The following is a 16929-nucleotide window of genomic DNA, read 5'->3' as shown; positions in this document are numbered from 1 at the left end:
CGGTTTTAGAAACTAGAGAGTGTTTTCTATCCAATAGTAATAATAATATGCATATTGTACGAGCAAGAATTGAGTACGAGGCCGTTTGAAATGGGCACCTTTTATCCAGGCTACTCAATACTGCCCCTGCAGCCCAAAGAGGTTAACCCTTTCCAGAGTGACTTACAGGAGCAATTAGGGTTTAAGTGCCTTGCTCAAGGACACATTGAGAGATTTTTCACCTCGTCGGCTCTGGGATTCGAACCAGCGACCTTTCGGTTACTGGCCCAAWACTCTTAACTGCTAAGCTACCTGCCGCCCAAAGATGTTCAGAGAAAATCGCCCTTGAATTTGGTCCGTTTTCAGCACGGCGCTGTTTACATTCTGCACTTTGCAATGCAATTCCTACTGTAGAAGACATGTCTGATATTTGGCATAACTTGTAGCTTGCTTGCTACTTATTTAACAGGATAATGTGCTAGCTAGCTGTTTAATATGTCTACGAGTTAGTGTGTCCTAGCAAGCTAAACAGCTATAGTGCCTAAAGAAAGTATTCATGCACCTTGATGTATTCCAAATTGTCACCAGCCTAAATTCAAAATGGATTAAATCGAAATTTTAGCAAATGTATTCTATATGAAATACAGGTCTCATTTACATAAGTATTCACACCCCGAGTCAATACTTTTTGTAGAAGCACCTTTGGCGGCAATTAMAGCTTTGAGTAGTCTTGGGTATGTCTGTATCAGCTTTCCACATCTGGATTTGGGGGTTTTCTCCCATTCTTTCTTGCAGATTTTCTCAAGCTCTGTTATATTAGATGGGGAGCGGCGGTGAACAGCAATCTGAGTCTTACCACAGATTTTCATTCTGATTCTAGTCTTGGCTTTGGCATGCCTTTTTGCAAACTCCAGGTGTGCTGTCCTGTGCMTTTTTTCGCAGTGCATCTCCTCCTCATGGACTGCACCAGATTTGCCAGTTCTTGCTGTGAGATGTTACCCCACTCTTCCACGAAGGCAAGTTTCTGGGGGGAATGGCCCTAGCTCTCACCCTCCGATCCAACAGGTCCCAGACGTGCTCAATGGGATTGAGATCGGGGCTCTTCGCTGGCCATGGCAGAACACTGACATTCCTGTCTTGCAGGAAATCACGCACAGAACGAGCAGTATGGCTGGTGGCATTGTCATGCTGGAGGGTCATGTCAGGATGAGCCTGCAGGAGAAGGGTACCACATGAGGGAGGAGGATGTCTTCCCTGTAACACACAGCGTTGAGATTGCCTGCAATGACAACAAGCTCAGTCCGATGATGCTGTGACACTCCGCCCCAGACCATGACGGACCCTCCACCTCCAAATTGATCCCGCTCCAGAGTACAGGCCTCGGTGTAACGCTCATTCCTTCGATGATAAACGTGAATCCGACCATCACCCCTGGTGAGACAAAACCGCGATTCGTCAGTGAAGTGCATTTTTTGCCAGTCCTGTCTGGTCCAGCGATGGTGGGTTTGTGCCCATAGGTGATGTTATTGCTGGTGATGTCTGGTGAGGACCTGCCTTACAGCAGGCCTGCAAGCMCTCAGTCCAGCCTCTCTCAGCCTATTGCAGACAGTCTGAGCACTGATGGAGGGATTGTGCTTTCCGGGTGTAACTCGGGCAGTTGTTGTTGCCATCCTGTACCTGTCCCACAGGTGTGATGTACCGATCTCGTGCAGATGTTGTTACACGTGGTCTGCCACTGCGAGGACGATCAGCTCTCCGCGCTGTCTTGGGCGTCTCACTGTGTGGACATTGCAATTTATTGCCCTGGCCGCATCTGCAGTCCTCATGCCTAACCCTAACCCTCCTTGCAGCATGCCTAAGGCACGTTCACGCAGATGAGCAGGGACCCTGGGCATCTTTCTTTTGGAGTTTTTCAGGCCTCTTTAGTGTCCTAAGTTTTCATAACTGTGACCTTAATTGCCTACCGTCTTTAAGGTGTTAGTGTCTTAACGACCGTTCCACAGGTGCATGTTCATTAATTGTTTATGGTTCATTGAACAAGCATGGGAAACAGTGTTTAAACCCTTTACAATGAAGATCTGAAGTTATTTAGATTTTTACGAATGATCTTTGAAAGACAGGGTCCTRAAAAATKGACCTTTATTTTTTTGCTCAGTTTGAGCTCGTCCTTCCCAGTTAAGGTGCTTTATATAGACTGGTGTGTTTCTAATTCATGTCCAAACAATTGGATTGGCCACAGGTGTACTCATATCAAGTTGTAATGGCATCTCAAGGACGATCAAAGGAAATTGGAGCTCAATTTGGAGTCTCCTTGCAAAGGGGTGTCAATGCTTATATAAATTAGGTTTCATTTTCAATAATTTGGCAAAAATGTCTTAACATGTTTTCACTTTGTCATTATGGGGTGAGAATTTGTTTGTCTTTAATCCATTTTGAATTCAGGCTGTAACATAATAAAATGTGGAGTAAGTCAAGGGGTAAGAAAGCGCTTTAGTTTGCTAGCTTGTCAGTTGACTCTTAGCAAGCCAAGTACTTGTTTTGAAAGTTGGATCTCATCAGAGGCCTTAAAATTGTACTYACACTTTGATGTTCAAATTAATTGGGTGGTTAGAAAACGTGGTGTTCTAGTGAATTCTGTTTTAATCCAAAAACAGACCATACCAATATTTTTGACTTCATTAGTAATAATTCGTTTGGCTTCAACTTATCTAGGGTCGATTTGGAATTCAGTTGATAATGACTGTTATACTTAAAACCGCTCGCAGTCTTCACTCATCGCCTTTCCTCCTCTTTCTCCCATGCCTCTCCCCCTCCTCCCTCTCCCAGCGGTGGAGCAGAACCTAAAGATGTGGGAGGAGATGAAGGCGGGCACGGAGTACGGCCAGACCTGCTGCATGCGGGCCAAGATKGACATGGCCTCCAACAACGGATGCATGCGCGACCCCACCTTCTACCGCTGCAAGAATGCCCCCCACCCCCGAACTGGCACCACCTACAGGTAGGGGGACACATCATTTGCAATGAAATTAATCCTCTATTTAAAATGTTTTGATATGTTTTATTTAACTTTTATATAGTCAGGGAGTCATGCTGAGACCATGGTTTCGTTTGCAGATGGGCCCTGTATGAACATATCAATAAACAATAATTACACTATACATTCGGAAAGTATTCAGACCCCCTTCCACATTTTGTTACATTACATCCTTATTCTAAAATGGATAAAATAAAATAAAACTCATCAATCTACACACCATACCCCTAATGACAGTGAAAACAGTTTTTTGACATTTTTGAAGATGTATTAAAAATAAAAACTGAAATAAATTATTTACTTTACTTTGCTATGAGACTTGAAATTGAGCTCAGATGCGACCTGTTTCCTTTGATCATCCTTGATGTTTCTACAACTTGAGCGGAGTCCACCTGTGGTAAATTCAATTGATTGGACATGATTTGGAAAGGCACACACCTGTCTATAGAAGGTCCCACAGTTGACAGTGCATGTCAGAGCAAAAACCAAGCCACGAGGTSGAAGGAWTTGTCCGTAGAGCTCCGAGACGGGTTGTTTCGAGGCCATCAATTGAATTTAACACAGGTGGACTTCAAGTTGTAGAAACATCTCAAGGATGATCAATGGGAAAAGGATGAGCTTAATTTCAAGTCTCATAGCAAAGGGTCTGAATACTTACGGAAATAAGGTATTTCTGTTCTTTTATTAAATGTTTAAAAACCTGTTTTCACCTTGTCATTATGGGGTATTGTGTGTAGATTGAGGCCATTTTTTTATTTAATCCATTTTAGAATAAGGCTGAAAAAGAATGTGGAAAAAGTCAAGGGGTCTGAATACTTTCCAAATGCACTATATCACCAGTAGTACATTGACGGCTAATTCCTATAATTTYTAATCTATAATGTTTGTTACTTTGGTTATGGTCATTTTTATTTTAATTCATTCAATATTATTCCAGTCTTGGACACATTGTTTGCAGAGTGCACAACCTATGCTACACTTGTGAGAACAAGTTTAGGTTTATTTAATTCCATTTACAAGTTCTGTCAATGTTGACTAAGGATGTGCACGCATAGAAGTAGGCCTAAAAGGTACCTGGCCTCTGTGCAGTTATAGGCATATAAATGTGCCCATTTGGGGATCTGATTGGCTTAACGCACCACCACTAATGACCCGTGGAGCTTCTCAATGTAATGTTTTCTTCACCTCAAACAGCACGCAAACAAAGTCTGTTTTTACATCCATTGAGAGTTACAATAGTTCCTCAACTGGATCATGCTCTGATCATGCTTTATTTGTACTATTTTCTACATTGTAGAATAATAGTGAAGACATCAAAACTATGAAATGACACATCTGGAATCATGTAGTAACCAAAAAAGTGTTAAACAAATCAAAATATATTTTATATTTCAGATTCTTCAAATAGCCACCCTTTGCCTTGATGACAGCTTTTGGCATTCTCTAAAACCATCTTCATGACGTAGTCACCTGGAATGCATTTCAATTAACAGGGGTGCCTTGTTAAAAGTTAATTTGTGGAATTTCTTTCCTTAAAGAGTTTGAGCCAGTCAGTTGTGTTGTGACAAGGTAGGGGTGGTATACAGAAGATAGCCCTATTTGGTAAAAGACCAAATCCATATTATGGCAAGAACAGCTCAAATAAGCAAAGAGAAACGACAGTCAATCATTACTTTAAGACATGCAGGTCAGTCAATATGGAACATTTCTTGAACTTTGAAAGTTTCTTCAAGTGCAGTAGGACAAACCATCAAGCGTTATGATGAAACTGCATGAGGACCGCCACAGGAAAGGAAGTTACCTCGGCTGCGGCGTTTAAGTTCTTTAGAGTTACCAGCCTCAGGAAATTGCAGCCCAAATAAATGCTTCACAGAGTTCAAGTAACAGCCACATCTCAACATCAACTGTTCAGAGGAGACTGTGTGACAGGCCTTCATGGTCGAATTGCTGCAAAGAAACCACCACTACTAAAGGACACCAATAAGAAGAGACTTGCTTGGGCCAAGAAACACGAGCAATGGACATTAGACCGTTGGGAATCTGTTCTTTGGTCTGATGAGTCAAAATTTAAAATGAGTCTCCAACCGCCATGTCTTTGTAAGATGCAGAGTAGATGAACAGATCTCCGCATGTGTGGTTCCCACTGTGAGGCATGGAGGTGGTGTGACGATGAGAGGGTGCTTTGCTGGTGACACTGTCTGTGATTTATTTAGAATTCAAGGCACACTTAACCAGCATGACTGCCACAGCATTCTGCAGCGATACACCATCCCTGATGGTTTCGCTTAGTGAGACTATCCTTTGTTTTTCAACATGACAATGACCCAAAACACACCTCCAGGCTGTGTAAGGGCTATTTGACCAAGAAGAAGAGTGATGGAGTGCTGCATCAGATGACCAGGCCTGCACAATCACCGGACCTCAACCCAAATGAGAAGGTTTGGGATGAGTTGGACCGCAGAGTGAAGGAAAAGCAGCCAACAAGTGCTCAGCATATGTGGGAACTCCTTCAAGACTGTTGGAAAAGTGTTTCAGGTGAAGCTGGTTGAGAGAATGCCAAGAGTGTGTGAAGCTGTCAGCAAGGCAAAGGGTGGCTACTTTGAAGAATCTCAAATATAAAATATATTTTGATTTAACACTTTGAAAAAATTGTTGCTTCATAGTTTTGTTTTCTCTATTATTCTACAATGTAGAAAATAGTACAAATTAAGTTAAACTCTTGAATGAGTGTCCAAAGTTTTGACTGGTACTGTAGTTGATTTTATTAAAACACATAGGGGTTTTCTATATACAGTTTATGGAAAAAATATGTTTGCATTTTTCGAGCAATCGATTGGTCGGAAGAACAGACTACTCTCGGTCCACCAAGATTATTATTTTTTGTCAGGGACAGCCCTAAACTGAGGATGGATTTCTCCTATCAGAGCCGTTAAACTTTAACTGTTTTTAAAGTCACCATTGGCCTCATGGTGAAATCCCTGAGCGGTTTCCTTCCTCTCCGGCAAGTGAGGCTTGCTATAACAAAGGGGTCTTATCAGCTTTTCATTTTTAATAAATTGGTAAATAATTCAAAAACATTATTCCACTTAGACATAATGTATTGTGTGTAGGCCAGTGACAACATCTCAATTTCATTCGTTGCAAATTCAGGCTGTAATACAACAAAATGTATAAAATTTAAGGGCTGTGAATACTTTCTGAAGTCACTAGCGAGCTATCAAACGTAGACACAATACCGAAGTCAATATCAGTATATGAAGGAGCTAGTTGGCTTTAAAATCACCTAAACAAACTGCGCCGTCAATTCAGGAGTCTACAATCTCCATGTTCAACCTGCAGATCGATGTGCCTTACAGAGTGGAGTCTGACATTTGCAAAGGCACCATGCAATGCACCCTGGACTGCAGTGGCAGACAAATAGGAGAAATGTGGAATAGGTAGGAATTTGACAAAAATATGATCAATTGCTCATTCAAGAGATGACAACTTCTATCGTTATGACATTGGCCAATATTGAAATCTGACATGTATGATTTTTTTTTTAAATCTAAAAGTCGTATTGCTGTTGACTTCCAGTGTAGTGATAGTTGCCTTATCGCAATACCGGCTGAATTTCTACCTGCTTGAATGACTACAGCTCAGATTAACATGAGCTGAATCGATAGAACATCGCCCAGAGATGCACATAAACAATAGAACAATCAAAATGGGTGTCTCTTTCCTTTTAACAGAGCCGATATACTGGGTTTGTAAAGTTCGCGTACCAAAAGCACCCCGTTGTTCACATGGTCAGTGCAGCAGGTTACATTTAGTAAAATGGGAGTGTATCACTCGCGACTCATGCCCTATTGCATGTCCTGTGTAGCAGCTCATAACAGGCTTCACACATTGACATTATATTTACCCCCCCCCCCAGGGTGTACCCCACGTACGACTTCGCCTGCCCCATCGTGGACAGCGTCGAGGGTGTGACCCACGCGCTCCGCACCACGGAGTACCACGACCGCGACGACCAGTTCTACTGGGTGATCGAGGCACTGGGCCTGCGCAAGCCCTACATCTGGGAGTACGCCCGGCTCAACCTCAACAACACGGTGCTCTCCAAACGCAAGCTCACGTGGTTTGTCGACCAGGGTTACGTCGACGGCTGGTGAGTAAACCTCATACCCTTTACACACAACAGGGTTATTTTTGGTACTGCTCACCGTAGCAAAATTTTGGGCAATCCGTAAATGAATATCTGTGTTTATTTGACAAGTACAGTTTGTACCATTCTGTTTTTTCCCTGCTGAACAGAACACCTGGAGAAGATGGTCACTGATGGAGTAGATTTTTGATACCTGTTAGTAAAATAATGTTAATTCTTCATTGAAGGCCCAGATCCAAATCAAATGGTTTTTTTCCTCTGCCTCAGGGATGACCCCCGCTTCCCGACTGTCAGAGGTGTCCTGCGCAGGGGAATGACCGTCGAGGGCCTCAAGCAGTTCATTGCTGCCCAGGTGTGTGTGTGTTTCTACACTACGTGGCCAAAAGTATGTAGACACCTGCTTGTCGAATATCTCATTCCAAAATCATGGGCAGGAGAAGTGATATCCTACGACGGTGCTACATTGAAAGTGACTGAGCGCCTCCCGGGTGGCGCAGTGTTCTAGGGCACTGTATCGCAGCGCTAGCTGCGCCACCAGAGTCTCTGGAGTCTCTGGCAGTGCACGCTAACCGAGGGGGCCAGGTGCACGGTGTTTCCTCCGACACATTGGTGCGGCTGGCTTCCGGGTTGGAGGCGCGCTGTGTTAAGAAGCAGTGCGGCTTGGTTGGGTTGTGCTTCGGAGGACGCATGGCTTTCGACCTTCGTCTCTCCCGAGCCCGTACGGGAGTTGTAGCGATGAGACAAGATAGTAATTACTAGCGATTGGATACCACGAAAATTGGGGAGAAAAGGGGGTAAAATTTAAAAGGAAAAAAATGTAATAAAAATAAGTGACTGAGCTCCATTAAGACCATTCTACTGCCAATGTTTGTCCATGGAGATTGCATGTCTGTGTGCTCGATTTTATATACCTGTCAGCAATGGGTGTGGCTGAAATAGCTGAATCCTCTAATTTGAAGGGGTGTCCATATACTTGTATTGTTATTCCTTGTTAATAAAACAAACGCATGCTTTCATTTGATTGAAATAACTTTAATTTACCTCATAATGACAAAGCGAAAACAGAGTTTTTGAAAAGTTTACAAAGCGCATGTCAGAGCTAAAACCAAGCCATGAGGTCGGAGGAATTGTCCATAGAGGTCAAGAGACAGGATCGTGACGAGGCACAGATCTGAAGGTTCCCATGAACACAGTGGCCATCATTCTTAAATGGAAGAAGTTTTTAACCTCTTAACTTCCATTAATTTGTGTGGGTTACCTTCAGATGAAGGTACGGGGTAGTAGAGCAAAACAGAACGCCATCGTGTTCGCGAGTGTCCCCTTTCCACGGCGGGGTCATATTAGTTTGTAGCCCAAACGGTTCGGACACTACAGACAGAAATTTGCACATTAGCGCTCCCAACTTCAGACGAGTCCCATGGGGCTTGTAGTCCAAACCGTTTGGATATAAAGATGTTTTCGTGAGAAGAATTTTCGGGATGTCTCATGGTCGAGCAAACACGGCTGTAGCTCTGCCACCTGCGAATGCGGAAGGACGACTTAAGTGTATGTGGTGGATTGAGATGCAGCCCATGCTTAAACTGACCGATTTTGATGGATTTTTTTATTTTGTTACTTCAATAGACCCATAAAGCCCAGTGTAGTGATATTCCTGTGTTTTATATATATTCCCACACGGTAATTGTGAAAATTATGATAATGCCATTCTAGTGTAAGAGCTGGTTGAAAAGACTGCTGGAAATGTCATCCTGATTTGTCCTGCCTGGTGTCATCACCAGGTGGTAAATTAGTTAATAGACCAATAAGAAACAGTTCCAAAGTATTCTGCGAATAACAGCTAGTTTTCTGTTTTCCCCTCCCCACTCAGACCACTCCCAGAAAGTCCGAGCAAAATTCTTGCTTGAGAAATTGCTTTCTTATAAGAAGCTATTTTTGTTTCTTTTTGAGCACTTACATTGAAAACAATCACAGTAAGGTACTTGATTGTTACAGATATGATTTGATATGAGATTTWAAAAAATGGCTGCGTTGGACCTTGTAATGGACTCTTAGTGTGATGTTTTTAGACTGTTGCACCTTTGATTTTGTTGTTGATTCCATCTTTGAAACTGTCTGTTCTTTCACCCAGGGTGGATCCAGGTCTGTGGTCAACATGGAATGGGACAAGATCTGGGCCTTTAACAAGAAGGTATGCATGCGCATGTATACCGATCTTCCCCTTTCTCTACACACTGATTTGGACTGATCTGGATTGAAACCTGCCCCTTTGAAACCCACTGTATGGGAGAAGCTCTTTAGATCAAGTCTAAGAATCCGCATATGAAAATCAGTGGCATGCTGGCATTTCTGGTAGATTTGACAAGACTGGTATTGTAGGTTTTAGGCATATTTAAACACTATTATTAATGGTTTGGTTGCCTAAATTGGTTGCAATAAATGCAATAAATCCCTAAGGAAGCTCATTACATGCATGCACACACACACTTCGCTCCTCTGATAGCTCGCCTACTCACAGCTTGCATGGCTGCTGCCTTTTTGTTTTATGCTATTCTTTTCCCGCTTTGCTTTCCCCCTTTTCCTCCCCTCATCCCCTGCGTTCCTCCAGACCTGAGAGATCTATAGTTTTAGCTATGCTTTGTGGAAAGTGACAATATGAATACAGAGCCCCAAAAATTACAACTTTTTAAAACTTTTTGAATACAGATCTCAGAAAGTGACTGCTTTTCCATACTATTTGAATACAGATCTCAGAAAGTGATTGCTTTTCAGAAACTACTGGATTGGCTGCCTTCAACTAATGGCAGGGTTCTGTCTGGAACTGCATGTGGAATATAGAATGAATAGAGTACACATCTCACACATACTATTCCAATCTCTCTGAAAGAAATGTATTGTTTAGATTAAATATGACTATCTGAATATTTTGATGTCCATTATCCTGAATGTCCATTGCCCCAGGTTTACATAATCACGTTTAACCAATTATATTTTATGCTGCTACGTATTGACACTAAACTACTTTATGATTTTTTTTCAACATGCCACTGAAAAGCTTGAAAGCTACAACTACTTTTATGATACACAACATGACCTAAAGTATGTGGACACCTGCTCGGCGAACATCTCATTCCAAAATCATGTGCATTAATATGGAGTTAGTCCCCCCTTTGCTGCTGTAACAGCCTCCACTCTTCTGGGAAGGCTTTCCACTAGATGTTGGAACATTGCTGCGGGGACTTGCTACTATTCATCCACGAGCATTCGTAAGGTCAGTCAGTGATGTTGGGCGATTAGGCCTGCCTCGCAGTCGGCGTTCCAATTTATCCCGAAGGTGTTCAATGGGGTTGAGGTCAGGGCTCTGTTCAGGCTGTAAGTTCTTCCACACCGATCTTGACAAACCATTTTTGTATGGACCTCGCACGTGGGCATTGTCATGCTGAAACAGGAAAGTGCCTTCCCTAAACTGTTGCCACAAAATTGGAAGCACAGAATTGTCTAAAATGTCATTGTATGCTGTAGCTTTAAAATTTTCCTTCACTGGAACGAAGGGGCCTAGCCCGAACCATGAAAAACAGCCCCAGACCATTATTCCTCCAGAGTCTAATGGTGGTGAGCTTTACACCACTAAACCCGACCCKTGGCATTTGCATGGTGGTCTTAGGCTTGTGTGTGGAAACGCATTTCATGACGCTCCCGCGGAACAGTTCTTGTGCTGATGTTGCTTCCGGAGGCAGTTTGGAACTCAGTAGTGAGTGTTGCCACCGAGGACAGACAATTTTTATGGACTACGTGCTTCAGCACTCTGCGGTCCTGTTCTGTGAACTTGTGTGGCCCACCACTTCGCGGCTGAGCCGTTGTTGCGCCTAGACGTTTCCACTTCACAATAACCGCACTTACAGTTGACCAGGGCAGAAATTTGATGAACTGACTTGTTGGCAAGATGGCATCCTATGACGGTGCCACGTTAAGTCACTGAGCTCTTCAGTAAAGCCATTCTACTGCCAATGTTTGTCTATGGAGATTGCGTGGTTGTGTGCTCAATTTCATACACCTGTCAGCAGAGGGTGTGGCTGAAATAGCCAATTCCTCTAATTTGAAGGGGTTTCTACATACTTTTGTTGATGTAGTGTACCTGAAAATACCGCGGTGTTCTTGAATCAAACACACACTATACCATCTTTAAAGGGATAGTGGCTCAAGTGAAAGTCACCCAGTAAAATACTACTTGAGTAAAGGTATTTGGTTTTAAATATAGTTAAGTATCAAAAGTACATTTAATTGCTAAAATGTATCAAAAGTATAAAGAATTTCACATTTTCCTTTCCTGCTAAACATTCAAAATGTAACGAGTACTTTTGGGTGTCAGGGAAATTGTGAAACTGAGTTTAAATGTATTTGCYTAAGGTGTATGTAAACTTACGACTTCAACTGTATGCATGTCATAGCTAGGGAAAACACTTGTTTCTCCTTTAAGCCCGTGGTATCTGTGATGAGGAGAGGGTGTGTGGTGGGGAGGGTGGATTGACATACATGTACCTCAACCCTATCCTGCCTGAACTTTTTCTTGCCCTCGCCGAACCGCTTCTCTCTCTCTCTCTCTCTCTCTCTCTCTCTCGAGCTTCCTCATGTATTTGACATTGAACTGCATCTCACTCTTTCTGTTTCCAAGCTGCCAATTAGCTGTATCAAGGTACTCTTCTTACTACTCCACTCCCTCGCTTCCTCCCTCCGTCCCTTCATCCATGTGCTTTCTAGTGCTGCACGGTGTACCAGAACTAATGTACTTTTTCGATGCCAGAACATTAAAAACGGTTTGGTACTAGAATTGGTTTCTTTCGGTACTTTTATGAAATGTGTCATGTTGTATACTGATTGAGAGAGGATCAAGTCCGCACAGCTGATGTCCCCTTTTAGCACGAGCGCACCGCACATATCTCTTGCCTGTTCCACTTACTCATTGCTACCGCTTGCTCTCTAACCTGTCCTGACAAGGAACCACTGCACTGGAATTCTGGGCTGTGTCATGTTAGCTCCACACTCGTTCTGCACAGAAGTTAACACACTTGAGTAATGCAACACGACATGTAGAACTGTTATTTACTGTTCGCCAAACAATGTCCATAAAGCTATAACACTTTATTTACAATGCAAGAAGATACATCTTTAGGGGTTAACTTTCCTTGCTAGCTTACAGCTAATGCTAAAATCAATTCACTACCCTAGTACTTTGTTTGTGACCATAACGCAGAATATGCTGATTTTCACCTTTATTCACTCAGTCCCGACGAAAACTAACCCTGCCTCACATCTCCTTCACCGAACCAACTGACTCTGTGCAAAGCTTGTGAATGACGTCATTACTGGGTTAGACAGTGTGTTCCCTTTTTTGTTTGACCAAATTTGTGTATATTTGTAACATTTTTTTTGTTGTTGGGTGGGGGCTACAAGTACGCTACACAAACTTAGCTACACAAACTCATATGATCTCATACGCAATTTGCATTGTCCTGTTGGCTGCCACTCAAATAAAAAATCATTAAAAAAGGTATGTAAATATAAAGTGTTTATCATATTACCAAATCAAAAAAAAGTTAAGTCTACAGTGCCTGTATAAGTATACAGAAAGTATTCACACCCCTTTTGAAAATTTCCAGTTTGTTGAATTTAAAATGGACACAAGTGAGATTTTGTCACTTGTCTACACACAATACCCCTCAATGTCCAAGTGGAATTATGTTTTTAGAAATATTTATAAATTAAATCAATTGAAAAGTTGAAATGTCTTGAGTCAATAAGTATTCAATCCTTTGTTATGGCAAGCCTAAAAATGTGCTTAAGTTGCATGGACACAAAATAGTGTTTAACGTCCTCTCTGTTTCCCACACATACAATTATCTGTAAGCTCCCTCTGTCAAGCAGTGAATTTAAAACAGATTCAACCCCAAAGACCAGGGAAGTTTTCCAATGCCTCACAAAGAAAGGCACCTATTGGTAGATGTGTAAAACAAGCTGACATTGAATATCCCTTCGAGCATGGGTAAGTTATTAATTATACTTTGAATGGTGTATCAATACACCCAGTCACTACAAAGATAAGGCGTTACAGACTTATTCTAAAATATATTAAATCGTTTTTTTCCCTCATCAATCTACACACACAGCCCCATAATGACAAAGCAAAAACAGGTTTTTAGAAATGTTTGCAAATGTATTAAAAATGGAAACTGATTACATTTACATAAGTATTCAGACCCTTTACTCAGTACTTTGTTGAAGCACCTTTTGCAGTGATTCCAGCCTCAAGTCGTCTTGGGTTTGAACACATATACTCATTCCAGGGTTTTTCTTAATTTTTTACTATTTTCTACGTTGTAGAATAATAGTGAAGATATCAAAACTATGAAATGTTTTTTCCCGGATTGAATGACCTTCATGTCTTAAAGTAATGATGGACTGTCGTTTCTCTTTGCTTATTTGAGCTGTTAGTGCCATAATATGGATTTCGTCTTTTACCAAATAGGGCTATATTCTGTATACAACCCCTACCTTGTCACAACACAACTGATTGTCTCAAACGCATTAAGAAGGAAATTCCACAAATTTACTTTTAGCAAGGCACACCTGTTAATTGAAATGCATTCCAGGTGACTACCTCATGAAGCTGGTTGAGAGAATGCCAAGAGTGTGCAAAGCTGTCAAGGAAAAGGGTGGTTCCTTTGAAGAATCTCAAATATAAAATATATTTGTTTCACTTTTTTGGTTACTATATGATTCCAGATGTGTCATTTCATAGTTTTGATGTCTTCACTATTATTCTACAATGTAGAAAATAGTAAAAATTTAAGAAAATGATTAGGTGTGTCTAAACTTTTGACTGGTACTAATATATATATTAGTACCAGTCAAAAGTTTGAATGCATACTTAAATTAATATTATATATATATATATTGTTGTTGTGTTAAATAAATAAACTCAGCAAATATTTTCAGCAATATTTGTAAGAACATAAGATTCAACAAATTAGACATAATCTGAGCAAGTTCCAACGACATGGAATAATGTGTCCCTGAACAAAGGGGGGGGGGGGGTCAAAATCAAAAGTAAGTCAGTATCTGGTGTGGCCACCAGCTGCATTAAGTACTGCAGTGCATCTCCTCCTCATGAGCTGCACCAGATTTGCCAGTTCTTTCTGTGAGATGTTACTCCACGCTTCCACCAAGGCACCTGCAAGTTCCCGGACATTTCTGGGTGGGAATGGCCCTAGTCCTCACCCTCCGATCCAAAAGGTCCCAGACGTGCTCAATGGGATTGAGATCCGGGCTCTTTGCTGGCCATGGCAGAACACTGACATTCCTGTCTTGCAGGAAATCACGCACAGAACGAGCAGTATGGCTGGTGGCATTGTCATGCTGGAGGGTCATGTCAGGATAAGCCTGCAGGTAGGATACCACATGAGGGAGGAGGATGTCTTCCAGGTAACGCACAGCGTTGAGATTGCCTGCAATGACAACAAGCTCAGTCCGATGATGCTGTGACACACCGCCCCAGACCATGACGGACCCTCCACCTCCAAATCGATCCCGCTCCAGACTACAGGCCTCGGTGTAACGCTCATTCCTTCGATGATAAATGCGAATCCGACCTTCACCCCTGTTGAGACAAAACTGCTACTTATAAGTGAAGAGCACTTTTTGCCAGTCCTGTCTGGTCCAGCGACGGTGGGTTTGTGCCCGTAGGCGACGTTGTTGCCGGTGATGTCTGGTGAGGACCTGCCTTACAACAGACCTACAAGCCCTCAGTCCAGCCTCTCTCAGCCTATTGCAGACAGTCTGAGCACTGATGGAGGGATTGTGCTTTCCGGGTGTAACTCGGGCAGTTGTTGCCATTTTCATAACTGTGACCTACCGTCTGTAAGCTGTTAGTATCTTAAAGACCGGTCCACAGGTGCATGTTCATTAATTGTTTATGGTTCATTGAACAAGCAGTGTTTAAACCCTTTACAATGAAGATCTGTGAAGTTAATTCGTAAAAATCCAAGTCTTTGAAAGACAGGGTCCTGAAAAGAAGTTTTTTTTGTTGCTGATTTTATATATGTATTTATGGGGGATTGGAAATGATGCAGACAATTACAATACCYCCCCCCCCAAAAAATAAAGTAGCTGACGTTTTAGGTACTTACTCCACAATACTAACCTAAAATCCTGTACAGAATAGAAAATATTCCAAAACATGCATCCTCTTTGCAATAAGGCACTAAAGTCAACTGCAAAGAAATGTACTTTATGTCCTGAAATCAAAGTGTTGTTGTATTTGCCCCAAACACATCTGAGTACTGCTCTGAGTACAGTGCAGTCGGAAAGTATTCAGACCCCTTGATTTTTTCCCCCCACATTTTTTGTTGCGTTACAGCATAATTCTAAAATGATTTAAATAGTTTTTTAAATTCATAAATTAGTCTGAATACTTATGTAAATAAGGTATTTCTGTTATTTTGAGAAATTAGCAAAAATATCTAAACCTGTTTTTGCTTTGTCATTATGGGGTGTTGTGTGTAGATTTGAGGATACATTAAAAATATCTATTTTAGAATAAGGCTGTTATGTACATCCTCTGCTGCCATGCTCCCCATCCTATCTGTCAGAGCTTAAGGATATGCAGAGGAGAATGGGAGTAACTCCCCAAATACAGGTGAGCCGAGCTTGTGGCGTCATACCCAAGAAGACTCGAGGCTGTAATCGCTGCCAAGTTTGATTCAACAAAGTACTGAGTAAAGGGTTTGAACACACTTCATTTATTTATTTTAGTATATTTTTTTGTTGCTTTGTCATTATGGGGTATTGTGTGTAGATTGATGAAGGAAGAAAAACAATTTAATCAGTTTTAGAATAAATCAAATGTTATTGATCACATGGTTAGCGTGAGTGTAGCTATGCTTCTAGTTTCGACAGTAATCTAACAAATTCACAACGACTACCTTTATATACACACAAATGTAAAGATGTAATAACACTTGAGATTTTCTGGACTAACAATGTAAGAAATAATACATAAAAACAACTAATTACAGCATAGTTTCCTAAGGACCTGAAGCAAGGCGACCATCTCTGTTGGCGCCATCTTAGCTGAGTGGGCGCCATCTTAGCAGACCGTAAGGCTGTAACATAACAAAATGTGGGGAAAGTCAAGGGGTCTGAATTCTTTACGAATGCACTGTATTTGCACTGTGTTTGTGTGGTGGCTACACGTTTTGGGTATGTTTGTCATATGCAAGGACTAGGGATTATTTGGGGGATAAAAAAACAGAATAGAGCTAAGCACAAGTAAAATCGTAGAGGAAAACCTGGTTTTCTGCTTTCCACCAGACACAAGTAGATTTAAGTCAAAACTGTAACTCGGCCACTCAGGAACATTCACGGTCTTCTTGGTAAGCAACACCAGAGTAGATTTGGCCCTGTGCTTCAGGTTATTGTGCTGCTGAAAGGTGAATGAATATCTGTCTGGTGGAAAGCACACTGAACCAGGTTTTCCTTTTAGGAGTTTGACTGTGCTTAGCTCAATTCCGTTTATCTTTTATCCGGAAAAACATACCAGTCCTTAACAATTACAAGCATACCCATAACATGATGCAGCCAGTACTCTGCTTGAAAATATGCAATGTGTCACTGAATGTGTTGTTCCCAAACATAACATGCTGACCGAACTGCCAGCCTTGTGTACGCAAGCGTTGCAAAATAAATGTACACCTACATGTTATTCAAACATTTCATC

At 41.7% G+C, this 16929-nt stretch overlaps 1 protein-coding gene across 1 annotated transcript in view; it reads left to right on the top strand.

Moving 5' to 3' along the window:
* Positions 1–16929, top strand: part of LOC112080463 (bifunctional glutamate/proline--tRNA ligase) — a 67571-nt gene that overhangs the window by 12785 nt on the left and 37857 nt on the right. Inside the window, exons 9-12 of the mRNA XM_024146249.2 lie at positions 2806–2977; positions 6930–7163; positions 7428–7512; positions 9289–9348. Coding sequence (XP_024002017.1) covers positions 2806–2977; positions 6930–7163; positions 7428–7512; positions 9289–9348 — 551 coding nt within the window. The remainder of the gene's footprint in view (positions 1–2805; positions 2978–6929; positions 7164–7427; positions 7513–9288; positions 9349–16929) is intronic.

The sequence above is a fragment of the Salvelinus sp. IW2-2015 genome, unplaced genomic scaffold (genome assembly GCF_002910315.2).
Source record: "Salvelinus sp. IW2-2015 unplaced genomic scaffold, ASM291031v2 Un_scaffold16326, whole genome shotgun sequence".
Lineage (NCBI taxonomy): Eukaryota > Metazoa > Chordata > Actinopteri > Salmoniformes > Salmonidae > Salvelinus > Salvelinus sp. IW2-2015.
The sequence above is the reverse complement of the archived record's forward strand: the minus strand, read 5'-3'. Positions and strand labels throughout refer to the sequence as shown.